Here is a 27,422-nt window from a genome sequence, read left to right on the forward strand (position 1 = left end):
TGATCTGTTTTTGTTAGGATGCTGATGTATTTTGCATGAGTCCTAAAGGATGTACTGTTGTCTTAGGAAGTCCAGTAAGAAGATCATTACAGTGATCAACTCTGCTTCTAGGAAATGCATTAAGAGGTTTCTCTGCGTCGCTCTGAGAGAGAAAAGGCTGAACTTTAGTGATTTTCTCAAATGATAAAAAGCTACTTTAGCGGCTGTGTTTACATGCGGGATAAAACAGAGCTCAGAGTCTAAAGCTACGTTCACATTACAAGTCTTAATTCTCAAATCCGATTTTTTGCTCAAACCCGATCTCTCTGACTCAATGGTTCACTCTCGTTTAGGTAATTCAAATCTGTCATTAATGTGATGAACCGGCGTCCTGAAATGACCCTCATGAGCTCGTCCTACTCATCATCACAGAATCACTGCATCATCAGCACAAACTAACGAGCAGAACGAGCTTCGCTGAGAAGATCATTAACTCTGATCAGCTCTGAGCTTCACTATTAGAGCCAGACGGAGGAGAAAAAGGTGGGATGAGCTGCTTTTCCACCGTTTACAGGTTTTAACGTCTGTTCGGCGCTGCTGCCATGGTAACGCTGAATGATGGCGCACGCGCAGTGGAAAGACACATGAATTCCGTCACGTTAAGGTCACATGGCCACGAATCAGATCCGTATCTGATCTAGGACCTCATATGAAAGTGACTCAGGTCGGATTTAAAAAGATCAGATTTGTGTCCACGCAGCCCTGAAAATATCAGATCTGAGTCAAATTAGGAAACAAAATCGATTTGTGCCACTTCAACCTGGTAACGTGAGCCTAAGATAACACCCAGGTTTTCTGCTGCAGGTTTGGTTTATGAAGCTAAAGAATCAATTTTCTTAGAAATCATTTTTCTCTGAGTTTCTATAGCCATGATCAATATTTCATTTTTGGTTTTTTTATAGCATATTAAAAACATAAACAATTCCAGGATGAATGGATCAGTAGATATGCTCCAAAATTACATGAAAACATCTCATTACATTAACCTCTATTCAAAGCTTAGAATGTTTGTGGTTCTCTGTAAAGTCAGAATTTCAGTTTGGAGAAAAAAGATCAAAAGAAACACAGATGATAAATGACAGAGAACAAAGCAATAATAATAATAATAATATTAATAATAATAATAATAATAATGCTATTATTATTAACCAGTTCTAAAAATGATCATTTCTACCTTTATTATTAATTATTAACATTTTTTAAAAGGTGATAAAATCATTGAGGCAAAGATTATACTGATTTAAACATCCAAAAGTCTTGTTTATAACATTTCATACCAGTCATAAATATTATATATTGTAAAGACAAATATTCAATAAAGTTCTTACTAAATAAAAGAACAAAAATGACTAATATGACATCTGTACAGTAGTGTACATTAGGACTGTATGATAAATCCTGAGGAGGTTCTTAATAAAATTAAATGTACTTATTTTTAAAGGCCTATATTGGATACACATATCGTCACTGTCAGAATAAAACGGAAATACACAAATAAGTTGGTATAAGTATTTCATTATTTTATAACTGTTTATTTTTCTGTATTTGCTGAAAGGAGAGTCTATTTAAACACAATAAAAAAGAGACCACCGTACTTGAGCTCATCCATCCAGAGGCTCATTATTTTAATCATCATCTACTGCTTCTTATATCATCATCGTGTCCAACAGCTTATCTAACGCTGCCCTTTATATCCATTTCATGCAGATCTAGTGTACAGACACGTACAAATAACGGACGTATTATTTGAGCCCCACCTCCAGACTCAGTGCTGGTGTCTGTGTTGGTGTAGTGCTCCAGCTTGGCCATGAGCTCCAGCTCCAGCTGGTGGAGGTTCTGCTGCCGGATGGCGTTCTCCACGTCCTCGGTGAACTGGATCTGTTCGGCCAGACACAGGATCTGTACACACACACACAGTGAGGGTGGGTTATATGGGAAAAATACAGGCTACACCATAACAGATCACTGTTATGTCACTGTGAAAGTCAAACACTGCTGTCTCCTCCTTCAAATACAAATCCCTCATTTGTAGAAGAGGGTAAAACGGGCCGATTCAAAATCCTAAACTGTTACATAACAGCCTGGAAAATATACATACCCCAGCCCACGTTTTAGCCCAGCAACATAACGACAACAGAGCAGCAGCAATGAAAACGGCTGACTGAGTGAAGAAATGCAGCTCCAGGCTGTGAAGGAACGTCGGTACTTTTCATTTCCTTCACTAGGTGCTAAATTTCAAGATGCTGAAACTGATCAATAAAGTGTCTGTCTGTCTATCTATCTCTCTATCTCTCTGTCTGTCTGTCTGTCTGTCTGTCTGTCTATCTATCTGTCTCTCTGTCTGTCTATCTATCTATCTATCTATCTGTCTGTCTGTCTGTCTGTCTGTCTGTCTGTCTGTCTGTCTGTCTGTCTGTCTGTCTGTCTGTCTATCTACAGTGGTGTGAAAAAGTATTTGCCCCCTTCCTCATTTCCTGTTTTTTGCATGTTTGTCACACTTAAGTGTTTCGGAACATCAAACCAATTTAAACAATAGTCAAGGACAACACAAGTAAACACAAAATGCAATTTGTAAATGAAGGTGTTTATTATTAAAGGAGAAAAAAAATCCAAACCATCATGGCCCTGTGTGAAAAAGTGATTGCCCCTAAACCTAATAACTGGTTGGGCCACCCTTAGCAGCAACAACTGCAACCAAGCGTTTGCGATAACTTGCAATGAGTCTTTTACAGCGTTCTGGAGGAATTTTGGCCCACTCATCTTTGCAGAATTGTTCTAATTCAGTTACATTAGAGGGTTTTCGAGCATGAACGGCCTTTTTAAGGTCATACCACAACATCTCAATAGGATTCAGGTCAGGACTTTGGCTAGGCCACTCCAAAGTCTTCATTTTGTTTTTCTTCAGCCATTCAGTGGTGGACTTGCTGGTGTGTTTAGGATCATTGTCCTGCTGCAGAACCCAAGTTCGTTTCAGCTTGAGTTCACGAACAGATGGTCGGACATTCTCCTTCAGGATCTTTTGGTAGACAGCAGAATTCATAGTTCCATTTATCACAGCAAGTCTTCCAGGTCCTGACGCAGCAAAACAGCCCCAGACCATCACACTACCACCACCATATTTTACTGTTGGTATAATGTTCTTTTTCTGAAATGCAGTGTTCCTTTTACGCCAGATGTAATGGGACACACACCTTCCAAAGAGTTCCACTTTTGTCTCATTGGTCCACAGAATGTTTTCCCAAAAGTGTTGGGGATCATCAAGATGTGTTTTGGAAAAATTGAGACGAGCTTTAATGTTCTTTTTGCTCAGCAGTGGTTTTCTTCTTGGAAGTCTGCCATGCAGGCCATTTTTGCCCAGTCTTTTTCTGATGGTGGAGGCATGAACGCTGACCTTAACTGAGGCAAGTGAGGCCTGCAGTTCTTTGGACGTTGTTGTGGGGTCTTTTGTGACCTCTTGAATGAGTCGTCGCTGCGCTCTTGGGGTAATTTTGGGCGGCCGGCCACTCCTGGGAAGGTTCACCACTGTTCCATGTCTTCGCCATTTGTGGATAATGGCTCTCACTGTGGTTCGCTGGATTCCCAAAGCTTTGGAAATGGCTTTATAACCCTTTCCAGACTGATAGACCTCAATTACTTTCTTTCTCAATTGTTCCTGAATTTCTTTGGATCTCGGCATGATGTGTAGCTTTTAAGGATCTTTTGGTGGACTTTACTGTGTCAGGCAGCTCCTATTTAAGTGATGTCTTGATTGAGAACAGGTGTGGCAATAATCAGGCCTGGGTGTGGCTAGAGAAATTGAACTCAGGTGTTAAAAACCACAGTTATAGTATGTTTTAACGAGGGGGGCAATCACTTTTTCACACAGGGCCATGATGGTTTGGATTTTTTTTCTCCTTTAATAATAAACACCTTCATTTACAAATTGCATTTTGTGTTTACTTGTGTTGTCCTTGACTATTGTTTAAATTGGTTTGATGTTCCGAAACACTTAAGTATGACAAACATGCAAAAAAACAGGAAATGAGGAAGGGGGCAAACACTTTTTCACACCACTGTATCTGTCTGTCTGTCTGTCTATCTATCTATCTATCTATCTGTCTATCTATCTGTCTCTCTGTCTATCTCTCTGTCTGTCTATCTGTCTGTCTGTCTATCTGTCTGTCTGTCTCTCTGTCTGTCTATCTGTCTGTCTCTATCTCTCTATCTTTCTGTCTGTCTATCTATCTATCTATCTATCTATCTATCTATCTATCTATCTGTCTGTCTGTCTGTCTGTCTGTCTCTATCTCTCTATCTTTCTGTCTGTCTCTATCTCTGTCTCTCTGTCTGTCTATCTGTCTGTCTCTATCTCTCTATCTTTCTGTCTGTCTGTCTATCTATCTATCTATCTATCTATCTATCTATCTATCTATCTATCTATCTATCTATCTATCTATCTATCTATCTATCTATCTCTCTCTCTCTCTCTCTGTCTCTGTCTGTCTCTATCTCTCTATCTTTCTGTCTGTCTCTATCTCTGTCTGTCTGTCTGTCTGTCTAAGGACCAAACTGTCAGCAGCGGATGATCATCTTTAAGTTCACCAGCTGCTTAATCAGATGTTCTGTTTAAGGTGGAACCAAAAATTCTCAAACCAAGCTGGTGAACAGGAACTTCAGCTCCCACATCTCTAACACGATCCTGGCCACTTTAACTAAGAGCTGTAAGTTTCACTCTGGACAGTTTCTCAAAGCTCGGACAACATCAAGCAGCTGCACACAGCGTTTGACCCTGAAGAGACGGAGACGCAGTTCCACCTTTATCAGCCTCACCACCCCAACAGCAGCCTGTAAGCAGCCCTGCTGAGAGATTTTATCAGCTTTCTGACGGTTGAAGCAGATCATCTTAAACTGAGAGCTTCACAGTGAGAACAGCTTTAATTTACTTTGCGTTGTTGTCGAGATTGACAGTAACATTAGCTGCTAACACACGCACAGTAACTAGCATAGTAGCATAATAACTAAACCACATGGGGACCAGCTGATTTACACAGAGGGTCATTTTATTTTGCTGCTCATGTTTATTTCACATGTTGCTTCTATGTGAGCCATCACAGTGCCTCACTGTAGACCAGCCAATCAGAGCAGAGCTCATCAGATTACTCATCAGATTACTGAGCCCCCAAAAAATAGGGAAACAGCTCATTTCATTCTAGGGCCAAGTCACAGGGCTGTAAATGGGCGTGTTAAACCACATCTGGGCATTTCTGACTGAGAGAGAACACCTTAAAATGTAAAATATTATAATAAATTCACTCAGCTTTAACTACTTTTGGACTGTAGGCTGGTATCTGGAAGTAAGCGTATGAAGCAGGCTGGGGGGGGGGGTGCTGTACCTGTAGGCAGGTGTTACCTGTGAGGGATAGCGGTTGGGGTCGACTCCTCCTCTCTTCTCTGCACTCACACATTCACACAGCAGGGACTTCAACGTGGCCTTCATTTCTGACGCCAGCTCACTGAGCCACACCTGCAAACAGGATACACAGATACATAATCATTAAAATATTTGTTGAGTTTCATGAACAAAAAGCACATTCGAATGATAAAAATGTCCGTTTGAACGTTTAAAGCCTCTGCTGCGCCTACTAAAGTGTTCCAGGCCAAACAGATGATGCATTATTTGTAACGTTACAGAAATAAATCCTACTATCAAAAAAAACCTCCATCAAAATGGTCATTTTACAGGAGAAGGAAAAAACATACTGTACTTTTGATGAAGTCCATTTTCTCCAAGTAATTTTGGGCCTTTCTTTTGGCCCTTTCATCAGAAAATTTACACACAATATAAAAAGCAACAGGACAAATTTGAGATACAAGGTTTTGCTTTGACAGCAGCAAAAAGTTTTCTCTGTAGTGCACATCACTCCGCATTGCTTGGGCAGCCTTTAACCAGACACTTGTGGGCGTTTTGGAGTAAGAGCAGGCAGACAGGAAGTTTGACTGGATTGTGTGATCGTGCAAACCACATTTGTAAAAGTATGAGAGCCAGTTCAACAAATCGCTCAGCCAGGGCAGGATATATTTAAGAACTAACATCACACGAGACAAAAATATTAAAATTAAGAAACCAAATTCATAACGTTTAACATGCTTGGTTCACAATAAGGCTGTGCTTCACTATCAATTCAAAAGATTTTTTTCTTCTAAAACACCTTGTTCTTTATTGTGATCTCCATATAAAAAGACAGACTCCATTCAGCGCGGTGAACTCAAACACGGCTGCATTCAGCTTTTCCTACATTTCACATTATATGATGGAACAAATCTTCAGAGGTCAGTGCAGTGTTTTCTGACTGGTTATCGCCACCTTGCGTCACTGTTTGATCAAGGTTGAGCAGAACTGAGCTTCTTGTGTCTGCAGTCGCGTCCCTAGTCGCTGCCAAATGGCTTCTGACTGCCTTGATGCTCTCGCCGCCGGCGGTGTGTTCACACAGCAGTTTATACATTTAACAAATGTTTATTCCTGTACTACACTACTACACAGCTGCTTTACAATAACTAAACATTCGTGTCTTTCTCTGACTTAATTAAAGAAGAGTCAAAATCAAATACAGTGTCCGCAAATTTCTAGTGTGCAGTGTAAATGCCATGTATGTCTGACCTCCACGTCACTCGAGATGGTGATGGTGTTCCTCAGAGGTACCGCCTCGCCCTCCAGTGACCTCATAGCTGTGATTCTGCTGAAGCTGGAGTCAAAGTCCACACCGTGGATGCCTACGACACACGGAGAGGCAGGAGTTACACCAGACAGCGTCGCAGGGCTGAGTGAGTGTTTGTGTACGTGAGCCGGGGTTACCTGCGAACAGCTTCTTCAGGTGCGTCTGGATGACCGTGGGGTTGGTGGCTTGGCCCAGAATCTCCAGCAGGTCATCATCGCCGATGAAGTAGAAACGAGGAAACGCAGAACGCTTCTCCTGTAGGGGTCACATTAAGGTCAGAGGTCACCTAAGAGTCAAGGGCACCAATAATGTACCAATGGAGTAGTTTAGAGGGAGCCTGGCCACTTCCTGTTTCTCCCATCATAGAGAAAACATGGTAGAAAACACTAGAGGGCGTCAGGGAGATTAAAGGGTCCTTAATGAGTAGAGCTGAATGGTTAAAAACATGAATTAAACTTGTTTTCTACACGTTCATGGAACGAAGAGCCTTAAATTTTGGGAAAGCAAAAGGACAAATTAAATTAAAAAATAATGAAAATGAATTAAAATATTTTTGTACAACAGATTTCGAGCCCAGGGATAATGTAGAAGTTGTAGCGTGTTTGGTTACTCCTGCATGGTGTGGTGTCTTGTTGAATTGTGTTACTGACAAGTTACGGTGCTTTTCCACTGCACGGTGCAGCTCAACTCGACTCTATTTGTTATTAGAGCCAGCTACTCAGATATAGCACCCCCTCAATGTAGCTGGTTGTCATAGTGATGCTGCATGAACCTGCCGTGATGTGAAAGAGACAAATGTTCCTCAGAAGAGGCTGATGGCAGCAAGACAGAAGACTGCTGAAAAACCAGGAGGGTTTGGGGAAAAACTACATCAGAGTTCAGACGACGAGACGATTCTGGAGCTCAAAGGCAACGCTAAAGGCTACGCTAACCATTGTGTGATAGCGACGATTCTCTCCAACCAATCAGTAATCTTTCTACGTCACCTTTTCAAGTGTTGGCTCACCTCACTCAGAACCTCGACGTGATGATGGAGAACCAAAAAAAAACAGCACCATGCAGTGGAAAAGAGACTTCAGTGTTGCGTTTGTGTGAGTGTTTTGTGATGGCAGCACCTCAAGGAAGTCGTTGAGTGATTTCTGGCAGCGCTGCAGCTGGTCCTGCAGAGTGACCAGAGTGTTCCTCATTCCTGCTCGAACCGTCAGAGATGTCACTCTGCTGTCTCTCTGCACGTCACACATTATCGCCCTTCACACCCAAACGTGAACACAAAAAAAACTAACTCAAAACAGGCTGAATATGTTTCTTAACTTTTACTTTATATACACAAACTTGTGTGTGTGTGTAATATATACATACACATACAAACACGCACACACCGATCAGGCATAACATCATGACCACCTCCTTATTTCTATGCTCAATGTCCATTTTATCAGCTCCACTTACTGTATAGCTGCACTTTACCCTGTTCTTCAATGGTCAGGACCCCCACTGACCCTTACAGAGTAGGCACTATTTGGGTGGTGGATTGTTCTCAGCACTGCAGTAACACTGATGTGCTGGTGGTGTGTTAGTGTGTGTTGTGCTGGTATGAGTGGATCAGACACAGCAGTGCTGCTGGAGTTTTTAAATACTGTGTCCACTCACTGTCCACTCTATTAGACACTCCTACCTTGTCAGTCCACCTTTTAGATGTTAAGTCAGATACAATAGCTGCCGCACAATTTGTGCTGGTCACCCTCTAGTCCTTCATCAGTGGTCACAGGATGCTGCCCACAGGACGCTGTTGGCTGGATATTTTTGGTTATTGGACTATTCTCAGTCCAGCAGTGACACTGAGGTGTTTAAAAACTCCAGCAGTACTGAAGAACCCCCTTTTACCTCTGAAGAACAGGGTAAAAGGGGGCTAACAAAGTATCAGAGAAACAGATTTCCATAATACGGCAACTTTAAAAGCTGTATATAAAATCGTGACCAGAGGAATTTCCACAGGAGTAAAACACAGACATGAAAAGTGAGTCAGTGTCTGTCCAAACTATATTTTGGACTTTTTTCATTAGAAATTTAAACATATGCATTTTGACACCCATATTAATAATTTAACAGTAATTTTACAGAATAAAGGGTTAAACACTGCAAACGTCACATATCACACTTAGACTATACGCTCACCTGAAGTCCTGATCCACTCTCTGAAAGCGGGCCTGTTCCCTTGGCAACGCCCCGCGCCCAAATATGGGCTCCAGATAGATCCACTTTCTCTGGATGGCATTGAGGCTGTGCAGGAAGTCATCCAGATCGGCCAGCCGAGTCTCCCACAGCGAGATTTTATCCTGGAAGCGCTGGTAGTAGGGCGAGTCCTTCAAGGACTGCAGCAGGCAGCGGTTATCCCCCACCTGTGTTAGCATTAAACCTGTCAGAACTAAACTTACAACCTTGTTGCATCTGCAACACAACTTAGAAACACAATAGCAGCCAGTCTGCAAACTTAAAGTCAGAGCACTGCAGAGATCAGCTTTTTCCCTCTTCTAACTTCTGAATTAAGCTTATGAAGGCCTTGTAAATCAGCCGATGAGTTGAATCACACTAAACTCTACAACACTGTGACCCAGAACGAGCCCAATTTGATGCCTCTGAACCAGTATTTATAATTTATTGTTTTGTCTTGGCTGTATAAAATCATCTGTGGAGTGTTATTTAGCCTACAGTCACATCTTTATATCACGTACAGTGAGAAAAACTGATAACCTGCATCTACAGCAAAAAAACAAGTGCTGGAATAGGCAGCTGTTTTAAACAGTTGTCATATTAACATTACCTGGACAGTTAACCTCTTCTAAGCAACTAACCACGATGTGTGGGGTGATACTGTTTGACATGATCATGTGGTTCTTTATCTGCTTTCAAGTGCAGTTTAAGGAAAGTAGTTTGACAAAGTTGAGGAAGCTACAACGGGAAGGCTTTGCATTACACACTGAAGTGAAATTTTGTTTTGTGTAAGTTTCAAACTACTGAAGATGTACATGTGTGTTTCCATCACCTGGCTGAACACCTCTCTCCAGTCCCGGATCAGGCTCAGCTGAGCTCCGGAACTGTCCCGGTATTCTAGAAGAGAAAAACAAGCTCCGGCTCCCCAAAGCTCCAACTCCCGCAGAGCCTCACGGATGCTCACCTCTGCATGAGCACGGCTGTTGAGGTCCTACAGGCATACACATGTTTTTCAGGTCTCTTTAACAAACATATAAGTGGCTATGATGTAAACAGAGACATTCTAGGGCGTGTTTACATGCCCTCAATAATCCGATCATAACCGAATTCCTGCAGTTATCCGACTATTCAAATGGTCATGTAATGAGCACATTCCAATTTCTTAGATCAGATTAAGGTCTAGAAATCTGATTAAGAAATCTGACAAAGAGGCTGGATTTTATCTCAGTGTAACGCGGAGCGAGGAGGCGGACGCATACGCTGAGATAAGCGAGATTTATTAGGGGCAAATCCAGGGTCATGGTCAAGACAGTCCAAGGTCAAGGAGCCAACACGGATAGATCGAGGGGCAGACATAACATAAACCAGAATAAACACCAACACAACAAACATCCAACAGAGACCAATACATCAAACAAAGACCGGCAAACACAAGAGGCAAACACAGGGATTAAATACACAGGGATAACGAGGGTCAGGTGAAAACAATCAGGGTTGGAGTAACCAAACAGGGGGCAGGACTAAAACCAAAACAAACACACATGGACTAAACCAAAACACGAACACATGCACAGGACTGGGAGGGGCCAATCGTGACACTCAGTAATCAGATTTCTCAGTGCTGTAAACTCTCATTCTGATTTCTCAGATTTCTTTCAGATTTCTCAGCCTGAGCATATGTGAAAACAAGACCACGGCACCGGAAATAAGCGAGCAGCGTCAACGCGAAACGCAGCAAAACACTTTTGGAGCAACGCTAAAACCAAATACATGCTTGGGGAAATTAAGTATATAAATGTTCTTCATCTTCTAGATGATGTATGTTCATAATTTCATATATTCATATTTTCAGGGTGTTTTATAAAAAAGCTGCAGTATGAACTTTGTGTTTTAAGCTCCACATCGACTTATGTAGACCTTGAGTTTCCCCATTACCTGATTCCCCTGTGCACACTGACCGGATTTCTCACAGAATCTGATTTTCTGAATCTGAAAATTTCTGCAGTTAATAGATTATTAAGTGCATGTAAACACACTCACTGTTTTATGATAGTTTTGAGAACTTAAACTCCATTCATGCTGGACGGATACATGCAGGGCGTGTGAGTGTGTGGTTATGTGTGAGTGTGTGTGTGGTGTATGTGCGTGTGTGTGTGTGTGTATGTGAGTGCGTGCATGTTTGTAGCGTGTGTATGTGTATGAGTGTGTGTGAGTATATGCATGTGGTGTGTGTATGTGAGTGTGTGTGTGTATGTGTGTGTGTGTGTGTGTGTGTGTGTGTGTGTGAATGTGTGTATGTGAGTATGTGCGTATGTGTGTGTATGTATGTATGTGAGTGTGTAAGCACCTTCAGCTCCAGTGCTTTCTCCACAATGGTGTGTGAGACGTGCAGTAGATCTCTGAAGGTCAGTCTCTCCAGCGTGGTTCCTCTGGGGAGCCCCAGGATCCTGAACAGATCCAGCCAGTGATCCTGAGAAAGGTGCTCACCACGAACGTACTTCAGCACAGGGACCACAGCCTGTTACACCAACACAGAATCACACACGGATCAGGGCACGGAGAACAGGTCTGTCACGATGATCATATATATGCTGGTGATTTGTTTCCATAGCAATGACTGCGTTCAGCAGCACCTTGTACTGGTCCACTTCCTTCTGCAGCATAACTGACATGGTGCTGTGCTCCTCCAGCTTCCTCAGACGGTCGTGCCATGCGAACAGAAACTCGTCAAACTCATGAGTCTTACTCCTACAAAGAAAACACACACACACACACACACACACACACACACACATATACACATACACATACACATAAACATACACACACACAGACAAAAGGCCCGCTCGATTAGGGCAAATATCATAACCACGATTATTTTGGCCAATATTGAGACTTCAATTATTGGCAACTCTTTACTGTAGGGAGCCGTTTATAAGTCTACATGACACCTGCATTAGCTTGACATAACCCTGCAGAAATGTTTATAAATGCTTGTTCCAAAAGGCTACTTTAGCTAACTTAGATCAAAACTGGCAAATGTAACCTTTATAGCAAACACTGCCTATTGGAAGAAGCAAAGTGCATTGAAGACTCAATCACATTTCACACCTCCATCTGACAACTACAGAATTAGAATCTAAAATTTACATATAAAATTATAAATTAGCAATTACTGGAATATTTTTAGTCCTGTAAAAATTCCTATAACTCGGGCCAAATGCAGTGTCCCAGTCCACTACACTGAGACAAGTGGAGTGGCCCAATCAGGTTAAAGAACCAGCCCTGTGACCGGAAGGTCACTGGTTCGATCATCAAAGCTGACAGTACGTGACTAAAGTGCCCTTGAGCAAGGCACCTAAACCCCAACGGCGCTGCTCCCCGGGCGCTGTGGATAGGGCTCCGGGCAAGTGTGCCCACTGCCCCCTAATGTGTGTGTGCCACACTTGTGTGTATGTGGTGTTTCACTGCACGGATGGGTCAAACGCGGGGGTGAAATTTCTAACTAACAAGGGTCATGTAATCATAATCAGCTACACTGAGACAAATGAAGTGGCCCAATCCACTACACTGAGACAAATGCAGAGGGAGAGAGTGAGACAGAGAGGGAAAGGAAGAGAGACGGGGAGAGAGTGGACACAGAGAGTGAGACAGAGAGAGAGAGGTGTGTGCTGACCTGAACGTGATCCAGTCCTGCTGGGCGATGTGGTTCAGTCCACTCTGAAACTCCTCGTAAAGAGCCCACATCTCTGAACACTGCTGCAGGTCCCTCAGGGTGTCGAATGCCAAAGAAACATCTGGAGGCTGCAGATCAAAGTGCTTGCAGTCATCCCTAAAACATATACACATTCCATATGTTAAACATATATATATAAAACCCAGATGACGTCTTAGGGCTGACGTCAGACAGGGTTCAAGAGATTTAATTGATTTAATTGTTGTGCATCTTAAAGTCACACACAATACGATATTATCACTATGTTAATATTTATATTACATTTTTATACCCAAACTCAACTGCAAATCATGATGCAATAGATCAGCAATTCATGATACCTTCATTTATTAGCGATATGCTGTGAACAGAACAACTTTATTCAGTGTTTCACACACTCTATCCAATAGACTAATTAGGCTCTGTGTGTAATAAAGCATGCAGTTGGTCAGTGTCCTTTATGGACAGATGACATTCACAATATACTCAGAGAAGCATATCGTTTGTCACAGTAACAAAACTTATCAGAATAATAAAACTAACTATAACAATGAAATCGGTCATATTGCCCACCTTTAAGTCTAATCATTTATAAATACTGAGTTTGAGTGTGGCACAGTGGGTAGTGCTGTCACAGCCATGAGGGCCTGGGCTCGATTCCCTGGCCAGGAGACCAGGGTCCTGTCTGTGTGGAGTTTCCATGTTCTCCCTGTGTCTGCGTGGGTTTCCTCCCACAGTACAAAGACATGCAGTCAGGCCAACTCGAGATGCTAAACTGCCCCTAGGTGTGAGTGTGTGTGCGTGTGTTTGTCTGTCTGTCTGCCTGCCCTGTCATGCACTGTTGGCCTGTCCAGGGTGTGTCCTGCCTTCCACTCAACAAACGCTGGGATAGGCTCCGGCAACCCCACGACCCAGAAAGATAAGTGGCTTAGAAGGTGTGTGTATGTGTGTGAGTGTGTGTGAGTGTATGTGAGTGTGTGCGTGCGTACAGGAGTTTTATGCGCGTTTCCTCGAGTTCGTTAAACTCCTCTTTCTTCTCCCGAACAGTGTCCAGGCAGCGCTGCAGGGCGGCAGGGTCACCTGACTCAATGACATCATGGCTGGGCTTGAGCTGATCCCAGCGGAGGCGGAACTTCTGCAGGTCTTGCAGATACACCTGCACACGGGACGCCACACTCCCCTTCATCACCTCCACCTGAGAGAGGGAGACAGAGAGAACGTGTGCTACAAATAAACAATTACGGTCATAATAATAATAATAATAATCAGCAAATTTCATGATGAATAGACCAATACAAGTGTTCCAAAATTATTTAGAATAAAATCTCTTTACATTAACTTAAATTAAAAGTTTTTTTTACCATATTGGGGACAGCTATGATGTAACACCACTTCTACTACTACTACTACTACTAATAATAATAATAACTCCCATGAAATATACATATGACATGTATAACATGCATTGCATACATGTGAGAAGACAGATCGCTGCTGTCGGAACAAAATCTTATCTCTAAAATGGTAATATACTTTACGTGTAATGTAAGTCTATGGAACCAGAATTTTTTCAAAGTAATTTTGAGCCATTTCTTTGGGTCCATTCTTCATGAAATGTACACACAATGTAAAGGTCAACAGACCTTTTTAAATGATGTCAAAAAAATGAAAAACGACAAAAATGGAGATGCAGGGTTTTGTTCAGACATCAGCGATATGAAATAGCAATATGTCCCACATTTAGGTTGTTACATGTATGTTATGCTTTCTATATGTAACAGTCACATTAACTTACATTTAAAGTTAAGACTTTTTTTCTTCTTCTGTGAAGTAACTACGTTCCATATGTGTTCTGTATGTTTTGAGAATTTTCTAACCAACACTGACCTTAAACTCAGTAAGAAAAAGAAACGGTGCTGCCCTTTCAGTCCTAAACAGTGAATACAGTGCGCACCTGTTCTTTGATCATGAGCTGGTGGCTCTCCATCATGAGCTCAAATTTGTCCCACTTGGCTCTGAGGGAGCTGATGGAGTCCAGACCTCCTCCAGCCACCGAGCGCAGCAGCCTGTTCTTCTCCTCCGCCTGCTGGAACTGAGGAACAACCTGCACACAGCGTTACAGCAACATTACACTAGCGTTACAGTTTAACAGTGACATCACAGCAGTGTCACCTTTAATACAGCAACATTACTACTGCAGGAAAAACATTAAATTTACATCACTGTAATAATATACTAATCATATATGTATTAAGACCGAGTGATAATAGCAGCACACTATCTTTAAAAAATATTATTGATTATATTGACATTAACGGGAATTCCTCCATAAATGAGTACGAGATGTAAACAGAGTGATTCAGAGTCGTTTGGTGTGAAATGGTTCAGATGTCTTTACTGTGGTGGTGATGGGAACCAGGGGTCGCCATGACGACAACACAAATATAGATATTTTACTTTCTATAAAAACCACCAGAGAACCTACACAAGTCTTGAGTTTTTAGGGAATGTTGATGATGGAAAATAGTAGAAAATCTGGAATAATCAGTTTTCTTTGGGGACTATTTTTCCTCGCAGTGCCCTGCATGTTACGTATCCCTCCACCATGAATGGAGTTTAAGTTCTCCAAACTATCATAAAACAGCGTCTCAGTCATCAGGCAGTGAATTCAGAACCATTTACTGTAGGAACTTTCTGTGAGGAGCTTTTAGAGGTGGACGTCTGGTTCCTATCACGACCACTGTGAACAGTTCTGACTCGGTCCAAGTTTATCTAGAACAGAGCGTTTCACATCAAACCACTCTGAACGACTCTACGTAGGATAATGTGGAACAGAAGAATATATAAACATGAAGAGAGCCTTGTTGGATTCATTTTCATGTTTCTTTTATCGAAACATGGACAAAATGTAAATCTGCATAAATTATCATTATTATATAATAATCGACTAGTTTTCATGTGAAATGAATGTCTTTTAAAACTCTAAAGCACTGTATAAAACGACATCAGAAATTACGACGATCAGTCAAAGTATGAATGGCTTCTATTAGCCAACTTTGCTGCTTGGTGATGTTGACGAGTTGCTGATCATGTGATCATGACACTAACATCATCGCAGTCTCAGAGAGACAGCAGGTGAGGTGCCTGGCGATTTTAGGGTCGTATCTCTGGTCATCACGGCTCCTGAGTGGCGTAACCGTCTAAGCAGTGGCCGTGTCATCAGGAGATCACGAGTTCGATCCCTGGTGGTGCTGCAGCCGTCCGTAGCCGGGAGTCCAAGAGAGCACAAGGGGCCTCGCTCTCTCTCGGTGGGTAGGATGGCTCCCCTTCTCCCTCCATCACTCAACGCTCAGATACTGAGTGTCTTTATCTCTGGTTTCCTGAAGACTGTAGTAAAAAGTCCTGTGTGATTGCAGAGGGGGCTCAACACCCTTTAATCCTGCACAGTTTGAAGTCTGTTCCTCTTATTTTTGCCAAGTTACGGTGCTCTAAACCTCTCAGGCTCTCTGGACCTCCACCGTGGGTGAGCGTCTTGGCAAGGCCGTCTAGGGTGCGCCCAAGTAGGATACACATTTGCGAGATTCCAGGCTCTGTATCTCCAAATTGCTGAAGGCCAGCAATGCGATCCAGGGCTTGTTGGAAAGAGTGTATCACACTTTACTGACCTGTGGGGTTTGGCTTCATCACAGGTTTTTAAAGTCAGAATTTGTAAAGCCAATTGTTGCAAAGCATTCCCTTCTCCTGTGGTTTTATTCATGACATCATCAGCGATTAGTCCACGTCGACTTTCATCACAAAACTGTCGAATGTAAAAAATCTGGTCATGCTATTAGTGTTTAGGGTGTTTCAGCTTTGTTTACCTCAGGTTTCTTGGCTTGTAGTTGGCTGTGTTTGCCGTTGGCCTCTCCAATCTCGTCTATACTCTCTGGTCGTGTAGATAACGTCTCCATTGCACTGGTAACAAATGAGTCTATGGCCTGAGTGTGACCTGAAGAGACCCACATACACACACAGTGAGCTTTACCACAAGACAAAACAGAACTGTGCAAAAACTGCACATACAACAAACATAAATTACAATAAATACAACAAGAGGGGATTTTACATATAACACAGGGTTTGTTTAACCGCTCCACATCTCTCTGAAAGGACGATTCTTTGCAGTTCTCATCCAATACCTGCTTAATCTAACCATTCTGTCATTCATTCTGTTACATCAGGTGTGCTGGTGAAGGAACTTCATAAATTTATGTCTGAAAGTGTCCAGGAGAAATATGGAACCTAACTCTGCTCCTCAGATTAGCTCACCAGATAACCATTTTGTTTTTGGATAAAAAGGTATTCATCTTAGTATTGATCTTATTTGTGTTTATTTGTATTTACTCCAATGATGCATAGATTTTTACAAATAAAAACACATTATATGCAGAACTATACATCAAAGCGATATATAGACAGCAATATATCCAGCAGATGGCAGCATTGTGTTTTGTACGTGTTTAATACTGGGCTGCTTGCTGCATTAGGTTATTAATTGTTGCTTATTATTATTATTATTATTATTATGTTCATAAGTGCAATACAGATCTTATGCAACTCTTACTTTTATTCTTATTTTTTTGTAAATAGTCTAGAGATTTAACTTTTATTATTTATAATGTTTATAATGTTTATAGTGTTTCCCGTTTCTGTTACTGAGTGCCTAACTTCTATTCTATTCTACTGCTGTAATACTGTGAACTTCCTTGCTGTGGGACTAATAAAGGATTGTCTTATCTCATCATATCTTATCATTTTTGCTGTATTATTTTATAATAATAATAATAATAATAATACATATAAACTGATCTCTGCAGTGTCTAAATTGATCTTTGCCATGTCTGAACTGATCTCTGCAGTGTCTGAGCTCTTTGTAGATTCTGAACTGATCTCTGCAGTGTCTGAGCTCTATGTAGTTTCTGAACTGATCTCTGCAGTGTCTGAGCTCTATGTAGTTTCTGAACTGATCTCTGCAGTGTCTGAGCTCTTTGTAGTTTCTGAACTGATCTCTGCAGTGTCTGAGCTCTTTGTAGTTTCTGAACTGATCTCTGCAGTGTTTGAGCTCTATGTAGTTTCTGAACTGATCTCTGCAGTGTCTGAGCTCTTTGTAGTTTCTGAACTGATCTCTGCAGTGTTTGAGCTCTATGTAGTTTCTGAACTGATCTCTGCAGTGTTTGAGCTCTATGTATTGTCTGAACTGATCTCTGCAATGTCTGAGCTCTTTGTAGTTTCTGAACTGATCTCTGCAGTGTTTGAGCTCTATGTAGTGTCTCAACTGATCTCTGCAGTGTTTGAGCTCTTTGTAGTTTCTGAACTGATCTCTGCAGTGTTTGAGCTCTATGTAGTGTCTGAACTGATCTCTGCAGTGTTTGAGCTCTATGTGGTGTCTGAACTGATCTCTGCAGTGTTTGAGCTCTATGTAGTTTCTGAACTGATCTCTGCAGTGTTTGAGCTCTATGTAGTGTCTGAACTGATCTCTGCAATGTCTGAGCTCTTTGTAGTTTCTGAACTGATCTCTGCAGTGTTTGAGCTCTATGTAGTGTCTCAACTGATCTCTGCAGTGTTTAAGCTCTTTGTAGTTTCTGAACTGATCTCTGCAGTGTTTGAGCTCTATGTAGTGTCTGAACTGATCTCTGCAGTGTTTGAGCTCTATGTGGTGTCTGAACTGATCTCTGCAGTGTCTGAGCTCTTTGTAGTTTCTGAACTGATCTCTGCAGTGTCTGAGCTCTATCTAGTTTCTGAACTGATCTCTGCAGTGTCTGAGCTCTTTGTAGTTTCTGAACTGATCTCTGCAGTGTTTGAGCTCTATGTAGTGTCTGAACTGATCTCTGCAGTGTCTGAGCTCTTTGTAGTTTCTGAACTGATCTCTGCAGTGTTTGAGCTCTAAGTAGTTTCTGAACTGATCTCTGTAGTGTTTGAGCTCTTTACAGTTTCTGAACTGATTTCTGCAGTTTCTGAACTGATCTCTCCAGTGGTTGAACTGGTCTCTGCCATTTTTAAACTTACTTCTGCAGTGTTTGAACTGATCTCTGCAGTGTTTGAGCTCTTTACAGTTTCTGAACTGATTTCTGCAGTTTCTGAACTGATCTCTCCAGTGGTTGAACTGGTCTCTGCCGTTTTTAAACTTACTTCTGCAGTGTTTGAACTGATCTCTGCAGTGTCTGAATAGATTTCTGTAGTGTTTGAACTGGTCTCTGCAGTGTCTGAGCTCTTTGTAGTTTCTGAACTGATCTCTGCAGTGTTTGAACTGCTCTCTGCAGTGTCTGAATAGATTTCTGTAGTGTTTGAACTGGTCTCTGCAGTGTCTGAGCTCTTTGTAGTTTCTGAACTGATCTCTGCAGTGTCTGAGCTCGTTGTAGTTTCTGAACTGATCCCTGCAGTGTTTGAGCTCTTTGCAGTTTCTGAACTGATTTCTACAGTGTCTGAACTGACTTCTGCAGTTTCTGAACTGATCTCTGTAGGGTCTGGGCTGATCTCTGCAGGGTCTGGGCTGATCGTTGCAGCGTCTGAATAGATTTCTGTAGTATTTGAACTGGTCTCTGCAGTGGCTGAGCACTTTGTAGTTTCTGAACTGATCTCTGCAGTGTCTTATCTGATCTTTGCAGCATCTAAACTTATCTCTGCAGTGTCTGAACTGGTCTCTGCAGTGTCTGAGCTCTTTGTAGTTTCTGAACTGATTTCTGCAGTGTCTGAGCTGATCTTTGCCGCATCTGAACTTATCTCTGCAGTGTCTGAACTGGTCTCTGCAGTGTCTGAGCTCTTTGCAGTTTCTGAACTGATCTCTGCAGTGTTTGAAGTGGAATTTGAGCTTCTTACTCTGGATAGATTTTCTCAGAGTTCCCAGAAGAGCGTCAAAGAGTTTCTGGATTAGGTCATCAATCACAGCCTTCACTGGCTCACAGTTCACTGTGATACAGTCCACCTTCTCCACACTGTACACACGCACACACAGAAACAGAGAAATGGCCATCAGTGAGTTGTGTGTTTGTGATCGCATCAGGGCTTAAAGCGATCCAGTATCCGCCCCAAGTCTGGACGTGTGTTACGTTACAACTAATTAATTAAAGGTTAGGCCTTTAGTTCTAAATTTATTCTGCTCTCTTATGCAAAAAGGGTAACAAAATTAAAAAGATTAAAAGCATTCGTGCAAAAGTAAAAGAAAAAGAAAAACCAAACTTCAGTCGATGAAGTCCTTCTTCATTTATTGAGCTTCAGGTGGCAAGATGGCTTCCGGACAACCAAATGCAAAGATCATTACAAAGCATGCTTCATTATACCCTGTTGGGGTGAGCTGATCACCCCTCCCTTTTTCATATGACCTTGAATCACCTTTTGGTTACCATTACGTCTTGTTTTACTGAATCTTTTGGAAACCCTTATTTCCCATCAATCCTAAGAGATATTTTTTATATAATTTTCTCATCCTTCTGTATGCAGTCACTCTGACCTCTTCAAGGCCTCTAGGTGGGCCCTTTCCTCATTAATTTGACTTATGGGCTAGTTTCTGCCAATTCTTCTCGTCTTTTAATTAAGAGCTAGCTCGTTTTCAGATTTTTGCTGTGCAGGCAGTCTTTTTCAGGCTTCTTCAGGTGCTTTATCAAAAACCCTTTTAAGTGATGCACTGCCCATGCCTTGGTCACAAGTTCATTCTGACCCATGCATGCAAACGTTAGGCCTGTTTTCTGCTGAAGAGATCTGTCTGCTTCAGCTATATGATTACAACTTTATTTCAATTATTTCTAAGTGAATGATTGTTAAAATACCTTTATTGAACTGTGATTCAAGGGACATAATTTATCAGAATTTATGGCAATCAACAAAAAATTTGCTGCATAAATCAATTGTTGTCTGACAGCACAGCACAAAGTTAGTGGAAGACTAGACCAAAAAGCACAGGACCTACAACAAGAGACTAATGTAATACTCCCAACAGGGCATATTATTATTAAATATATACATATAGATACATATTAAAAATTACAATTATTACATATATGTACTTACATGGTAATTATGTATTGTTACACATCCATAGCCCAACAGAAATGCTATATAATTATTTCTAAAAAATCGTGGTACATCAGATTTGTATTTACTATAATGACTAATGTTAATTTCTACAAACAATTATTTGTATAGTACTGAACATCCATGGAAAAGGAAAACAGATCCAACAGATGGCAGTATTGTGCTTTTTATGTTTTTGAATGTTGTTGGGTGCTGGGTTGCTTGGTGCTCTATGATTATTAACATTATTATTATTATTATTTCTAATAGTAATAACTATCATATTAATACATTTTAATTGATGGTAAATTATGTGCATTTTTGCCCAAGTGCAATATTTTCCCAAAAAATTATTTAATATATACTAAATATACATCAAATCAATACCTCTGTTATGTGAAACAATGTTCGGGGGCTCTATATAAAATTCAGATTAGTTTCTTTTCGTCCCCAGAAGTCTGAAAATGCCAGATGGTACAACCATCCGACCATATATGGTGATTATGTAAACTATCAAAAAAGGTAATGTGGTTATATTGAACTCTGAATAAAACAGTCCGGCATTAGTTTATTTTTGGAAACTCTAAAATAAAAACCACACTGTTTTTACGAAAGGGGGGCCAGGGTATTGCGTCATAAAGAAGAGCCCAAGTGACCTTCACTACGCAATGCCACGGTCACAGATTCAGTAAAAATGTGATGTTTGAGTCTCGGTTAGAACGGTTCCATTTACCATGTCAGGTGGTCTGAACTCAGGAGAACCATGAAAATGTGGAATGATTATAATGATGTTTATTGATTTGATAACAATGTAAGTCTAAACTCAAGTTGAAGGTCAGAGGTTTCTACGAGCGTCTAAGTAGATCCTGTTTAATTTGAAATTAGTCTGAAAAGTCAGGTGGCACAAACAGTCAGTCAGATGGGGCAACCAGACCAGCACAGTTTAATAACTGAAACAGGCCATTAAAGCTTTCATAACACTCACTATATATGTTTGAGGCTTTACCTGGGCAGGCGTTCCGACTCTTTCCCTTTAGCTTTGAGGGCTTTGAAGTTCCTCTCCCAGTCCTGAGCGCTGTGCAGGTGCTTTTCCGCTAGAGCTTCCATGTCCACCTGTCCCAGCACAACCCACTCCTGCACATACAAACAGACTCAGCACATTAGAGCCCCTTAACAAGTCGTGAGCCTGCCAGCAGGCCTGAAGTTTCATTACACACTTCTATGTGGGGGCAGTGGTGGCTGGAGGTTAGGGAACCAGCCTCGTGACTGGAAGGTCGCCGGTTCGATCCCCAGAGCTGACTTGAGCAAGACACCTAACCCCCAACTGCTCCCCGGGCGCTGTGGATTGGGCTGCCCACCGCTCTGGGCAAGTGTGTGTGTGTGCTCACTAGAGTGTATGTGGCGTTTCACCTCACGGATGGGTTAAATGCGGAGGTGAAATTTCCCCGTTGTGGGACTAATAAGGGTCACTTATAACACTTATATAACCTATAACTAGCTCAGGTTGCATTGAAGTCCCTGCAGCTACTGAATAATAAGCCTTAGTATGTGATAAGCCTGAGATTGTAAGGGGTTAAGCTCATTATCACTGTAGTTACACTGCAATTAGCTACTCCTGACGATAATAATTACCCCTTGATAAAGCATATTCCACCCATACTGCTATAATAACATACATTAATACATATTTAAACTCCAAAACCAGTGAACATCATTAGTTTCATCACTGTCCAGGTAAACACTGTGACCACTGAAACTTTAGCTTTCGTGTTGCGTTAAAGAGGAAAAGACGTGTTAAGGAACTGCCAGTGTCAGTGTTGATCATGAGGACAGAGTAGGCTGTGAAATTCTGGTGAAAGTTGAGTCCAGTCAGGGGATTCCCCTGCTGCAAGGGCATTGTGGGGCTAATTTCGCTGGGGAATGCAGTGGTGTATTCCCGAGTGCTTGTGTGAGTGGACGGTGCAGCCCCGTGCGAGTGAGTGTCCATGCGGTGGAGTCCCTGTACAGACACTACACTGTAAAAGTCAGTGATGTTTAATCAAAAATGAACAGAGCCACCTTAAAGTTTCGAGTGAGCTGAACTTGACGAGTAAGGCTGCCTCATTTTGTTTGCTAATAGTAAGTAAACAAAGCAAAATTGATTAACTAAATTAGTTTAAAGCAGCTCAGTTACGTACATTAAAAGCCCTGACATTATATAAACTTAAGTAATTACTTATTTCCTTGCAATAAGTTGCTAATCCAGGCAAGGTGTTTGTGCTGTGCGGTCGAAAATGAAAGTGTACTTATTTTAGAGAGACAGAGGCACCCAGTAGTCAATTCCTTTTTATTAGAATATTAACACACTCTACTTAAGTCTCTCTGTGTTGTTTGAATTTTATCTCGTTCCGCCTTAAATGGTGCCTGGGGCGCCAAAATGTAACTGCTGCACCATTTAAGGTGGAACGGGACAATTAGCATGAGTGTTAATGCTTGTGGCAGATTAAACGTATCAAGAAACCAGCTGCAGTGATTATAAACACAAAGTCCATTCATCTCCAAATGATCGATGTTCCGTCTCAAATCTTTCTCTTCGTCTTTGTTGCTATGGTTATTGAGCAGAACAAACTTAATAAGAAAAGCAATAAGTGAGTACAGGGCGGTGTTACCCAGCAGTCGATTTCTGTTTATTAGCTCTTATACTTCAGATGTTGTTTTCAACACGGGTTCAATGTGAGTTTGGAAGCGCTTTACGTGTTTTAAGCATCCTAACCATTAATATCTAAGTAGTTGGTTTGGCTTTAACAGAACAGATTACCCGTGATTACTACAGTAATGTCAATGTTGTGACCATCATCTTTGTTTAGCCACGTACAGACACCCTACAGTTCTCATGCTGGAATGTGGGAATATCAGTGCTGTGTGGAGCAAAATTCTCAGGAACTACATCAAGAGATTAATGTAATACTCTCCTAACAGGGTGTATTAGAATTAAATATATATACATGTGAAAGATTATTATTATTACGTATATGTATTTACACAGTAATTAAACACAGATGCGTATCCACAGACAAACAGAAATGGTCCATAGTTGTTATCTAGCAGTAAATTAGTAGTAACGTAGTAGTTATTTAAATGTACCAGCTCAGGTTTCTGCAATACTATAGTCTGCGTGATGTAAGCTAATACTTGATTTTGTGTATAAAAGTGTATTTAACTTCATAGTATAGTTTAGTTATAATATCAAAATGTATAGTTTCAAAATTGAATTCATTTGAGGAAACAAGTTACCTCAAACAGTTTGAATGACAGAATGTTTTTTAAGATACTGTTAGATGGCAGTCATTCAGGATCTTTACGGTGAACGCCGACAGCTCAAGGGCCGATAAAAAGATAGATTATTGAGATAGATTAGATAGAAATACAGGTGGCCACCTAAAGCCTCATTTATAGTCCCTTTACGTATGATACAACCACATCCGTTTTTAAGCAATGTAACCATCACTGCCTTATTTCCACATACTTCTATGTGTCGTCTATGTTTCCTATACATTGGCAAGGATGTTTCATTTTGAATGTAAACAAATATATATTCGTTTACTGAACAGCAAAAAACATCTTAACACTGCTGTTATATTTTTAAGAGCTTTTAAACTTGAGTTATAGGACTTTAAAACGGCGCCTTGTGTTCGTTTATGACGTCTGTGAGCACAAACAGCCAATGAGCTGCTCTACTTGCCAACCAATCAGTATTCAGTAGCAGTATCGTTAGCACCCTGCTGCCCAACACCCGTCTTCTGTTGTAAAAGGAAGCATACTGGTGTGTTTTCTTGGCTTTTTTAGTGAAATGCATCCTTCTACTCTAACGGAAGTCATGGATGAGCGACTGGAAACTATTTTAACTTTTTCGTTTTAGCCATTTCACCATTCATGGGGTCAGTCATGGGCTGGAGGTTAGGGAACCAGCCCTGTGCTGGTCCATACTGAGCCGACAGTACGTGACTGAAGTGCCCTTGAGCAAGACGCCTAACCCTAACTGCACTCCAGGTGCTGTAGATAGGGCTGCCCAACTAGTACCTTGCTTGAACTCACTTTATTGGGTTAAATCAACAAATCTTTTTTACAGTGTAGGGTTTATTAACTAAGGTTGAATGATTTGTGCAAACTATCTGACCAAGTTTTCTGACCAGTTGTGAAGACCAGCACATCCATTTCTTCGGGCTGTTGAATGTGTTGTGCATGAATGCCAGTTCATAAACTCTGCTTACTGTCACATAAAATCTCTCCCTGTCCACAAACGTGAATAACATCACAGCTCTTGCAGTTTGAAAATACAGAAACACATAGATGACGTAACGGTGACTGTGAACTGGTGAGAATGGGCAGAAAAACTGTCATCTAAAAAAATCTGAATAAGCACAAATATTTTTACTCTGACACACGACGTACGCTTCACAGCGCAGTGCGGCGTGTGTGAGCGTCGGCAGGAGTTCTGAAGTGTGTGTGTGTGGTGTAAATAGCATCCGCGTTCCTTTCACTTCCTCTTCCCTCCTGCACACTCATTCTGCTTTCTCTCGGTTTCTGTGTTGTGGTGGTGTATGGAAATGTCTCTTTTCCTCTCCTGAGTTTGAAGCTTCCCTCTTAATGCTGAACCGCAGCAGACACTGACAGCAGCACTTTTCTCTCTAGACTTCCCCCGCTGTCTGACGCCTCCTCATGTTCGGACTTACGAGGCAGTGCTTTAGCCATAATGCAGTGCGGTGATTCGTGAACGTCTGAGTGGAGTCGCTTGTCAATGGCTGATAATGTTTCCCTGATAAAGCATCTTTCTCTAAACCAGGGGTCAAACCCAAATGTTAAGAAGAGCCATTTTGTCCGTTCAGCAAAAATCAAACCACCTTGAGAGCTGCAACATTTTATGCCTATTTTATTCAAGTAACGTTTCACCATCTTGGCTGTAAATATGTCTCAGTATGTGCTAATGTACCAGTGTACACTAAAAAATATAATACGAAGGGAAATGCAGACTTACTTTGCTCTGCTTTAAGCTTTAGTTCAGCTACAGCTGCTTTTCTCGCATCTCTGGCAGGAAACTTTTCCACAAAAGCAAAATAGTTTCTAGTAAAATGTCTCAAAATGTTCGACATAATGTGGATGAAGCTTCCCATTCTCCAGCTTCTTGTTCAAATTTTCCCGTTCCACCTTAAATGGTGCCTGAGGCGTCAGAATGTAACTGCTGCACCATTTAAGGTGGAATGGGAAAACTGAAAAAGAACAAGAAGTTGGCAAATGAAAAACTGACTTCAGCCTTTTAGTGTTTGTCCGTTTCTTGTTGCAGATTAAACATATCAGGAAACCAGCTGGAGTGATTATAAACACTAATAAGTCCATTCGTCTCCAAATTATTGATGTTAGTCTTAAATCATTCTCTTTTCCGTTTCGTAAGCTACTAGCTGGGCGAGACTGTTGTCTGTGTTGCTATGGTGACCAGCAGTTTGCACACTAACCTTCAAGGTGAATCAGCAGTTTTACATTAACTCCAGCATTTAAGGCCATCTATTGTTAAACTGTGTTGAACAACCAGCAGAGCTTTATTTTACTGTAAAGGAGGATAATTTTATTTTTATCGACAAATCTAATTCTTAATTCTGCTGTGGAGCCGCAACAGGGCAGTAAAAGACCCTCCAGAGCCACATGTTGCCGACCCTGGGTCTAGATCAACTTTACTGTGTTTCAGGAGAAACAAAACCGATCTAAACAATGTAATAACAGAAAATCACTGATTTACTGAGAAGATCACCCACCTGCAAATGAATGCTGGATTCTGATAGCGCCCATATGGAACCTTTAATAGCACATTAGCTATTAGCTAACACTAGTGTACATGACAGTTTGGCCTCTCTTGATTAAACTTTAAACATGGACCCACAACATTTTCAAGAATTTTATCCATTTCAGCAGGCTGAAGATCTGGACGGAGCGAGTCCCTTTTGTGCAAAACGTTGAAAGGGAGGAACAAAAATTGCCTTTTGTGGGTGAAGTTGAATATTTTTGAATAATGCCTAGAAAAAGAAATAACTGATGGAATATGAATGGCCAAAATTCCCATCTCCCATGAATTGAGTCAGGAGTCAGTGGATGTTTTCCTGAGTGTGGTTTACCTTGAACGTGTCCTGCACGCTGAGCAGCCTGCTGAAGAGCTGCTCGGCCTTGCCGTAGACAGCGAGGAAGCTGTCAGCGTTGCGGTCGATCATGCGGCTGAAGATGGATTCCTCCCCCAGCTCGCTCACGCCTTTAAACTGGTTGGGGATGCTGATGAAACGCTTCATCTCTCGGTAATATTTCGCCCGAACCTCCTCAAATGCCGGCCGGAATTGCAGACGGCCCTGCCTGCACAGAACACACATAGGGATGTGCTGTATAGACGAGGGGGTGAACGTATCATCTTCTTGTGTTCCAATAATATTATCTATATATGCTCATAGCAATCAAGCAGATCTTAATAATTTATTCCAAAACAAGTCACTTTTTTCAATGTGAGTGTTTTCCAGTTACACAGTTGTATGTACACCGATCAGGCCTAATATTATGAGCACCTCTTCGTTTCCTGTTTCAACTCCACTTACTGTATAGCTGCACTTTGTAGTTCTACAATTACAGACTGTAGTCCATCCGTTTCTCTGATACTTTGTTACCCTGTTCTTCAGTGGTCAGGGCCCACAGATCAGGTACTA

General features: G+C 41.4%; 1 protein-coding gene across 2 annotated transcripts in view; it reads right to left on the minus strand.

Moving 5' to 3' along the window:
- LOC108413322 (cytoplasmic dynein 2 heavy chain 1) overlaps positions 1-27,422 on the minus strand; it is a 181,046-nt gene that overhangs the window by 126,345 nt on the left and 27,279 nt on the right. For both annotated transcript variants that reach the window (XM_037546719.1, XM_037546720.1), the window contains exons 18-33: positions 26,850-27,078; positions 21,713-21,840; positions 19,516-19,631; positions 16,521-16,648; positions 14,615-14,764; positions 13,650-13,855; positions 12,622-12,777; positions 11,579-11,693; positions 11,293-11,463; positions 9,778-9,936; positions 8,910-9,133; positions 7,850-7,982; positions 6,872-6,989; positions 6,677-6,789; positions 5,429-5,542; positions 1,797-1,938 (exon numbers count right to left, since the gene is read on the minus strand). In XM_037546719.1, the coding sequence (XP_037402616.1) occupies positions 1,797-1,938; positions 5,429-5,542; positions 6,677-6,789; positions 6,872-6,989; positions 7,850-7,982; positions 8,910-9,133; positions 9,778-9,936; positions 11,293-11,463; positions 11,579-11,693; positions 12,622-12,777; positions 13,650-13,855; positions 14,615-14,764; positions 16,521-16,648; positions 19,516-19,631; positions 21,713-21,840; positions 26,850-27,078 (2,402 nt within the window). The remainder of the gene's footprint in view (positions 1-1,796; positions 1,939-5,428; positions 5,543-6,676; positions 6,790-6,871; positions 6,990-7,849; positions 7,983-8,909; positions 9,134-9,777; positions 9,937-11,292; positions 11,464-11,578; positions 11,694-12,621; positions 12,778-13,649; positions 13,856-14,614; positions 14,765-16,520; positions 16,649-19,515; positions 19,632-21,712; positions 21,841-26,849; positions 27,079-27,422) is intronic.

This window comes from Pygocentrus nattereri, chromosome 17 (genome assembly GCF_015220715.1).
Source record: "Pygocentrus nattereri isolate fPygNat1 chromosome 17, fPygNat1.pri, whole genome shotgun sequence".
In the NCBI taxonomy this organism is placed as follows: domain Eukaryota; kingdom Metazoa; phylum Chordata; class Actinopteri; order Characiformes; family Serrasalmidae; genus Pygocentrus; species Pygocentrus nattereri.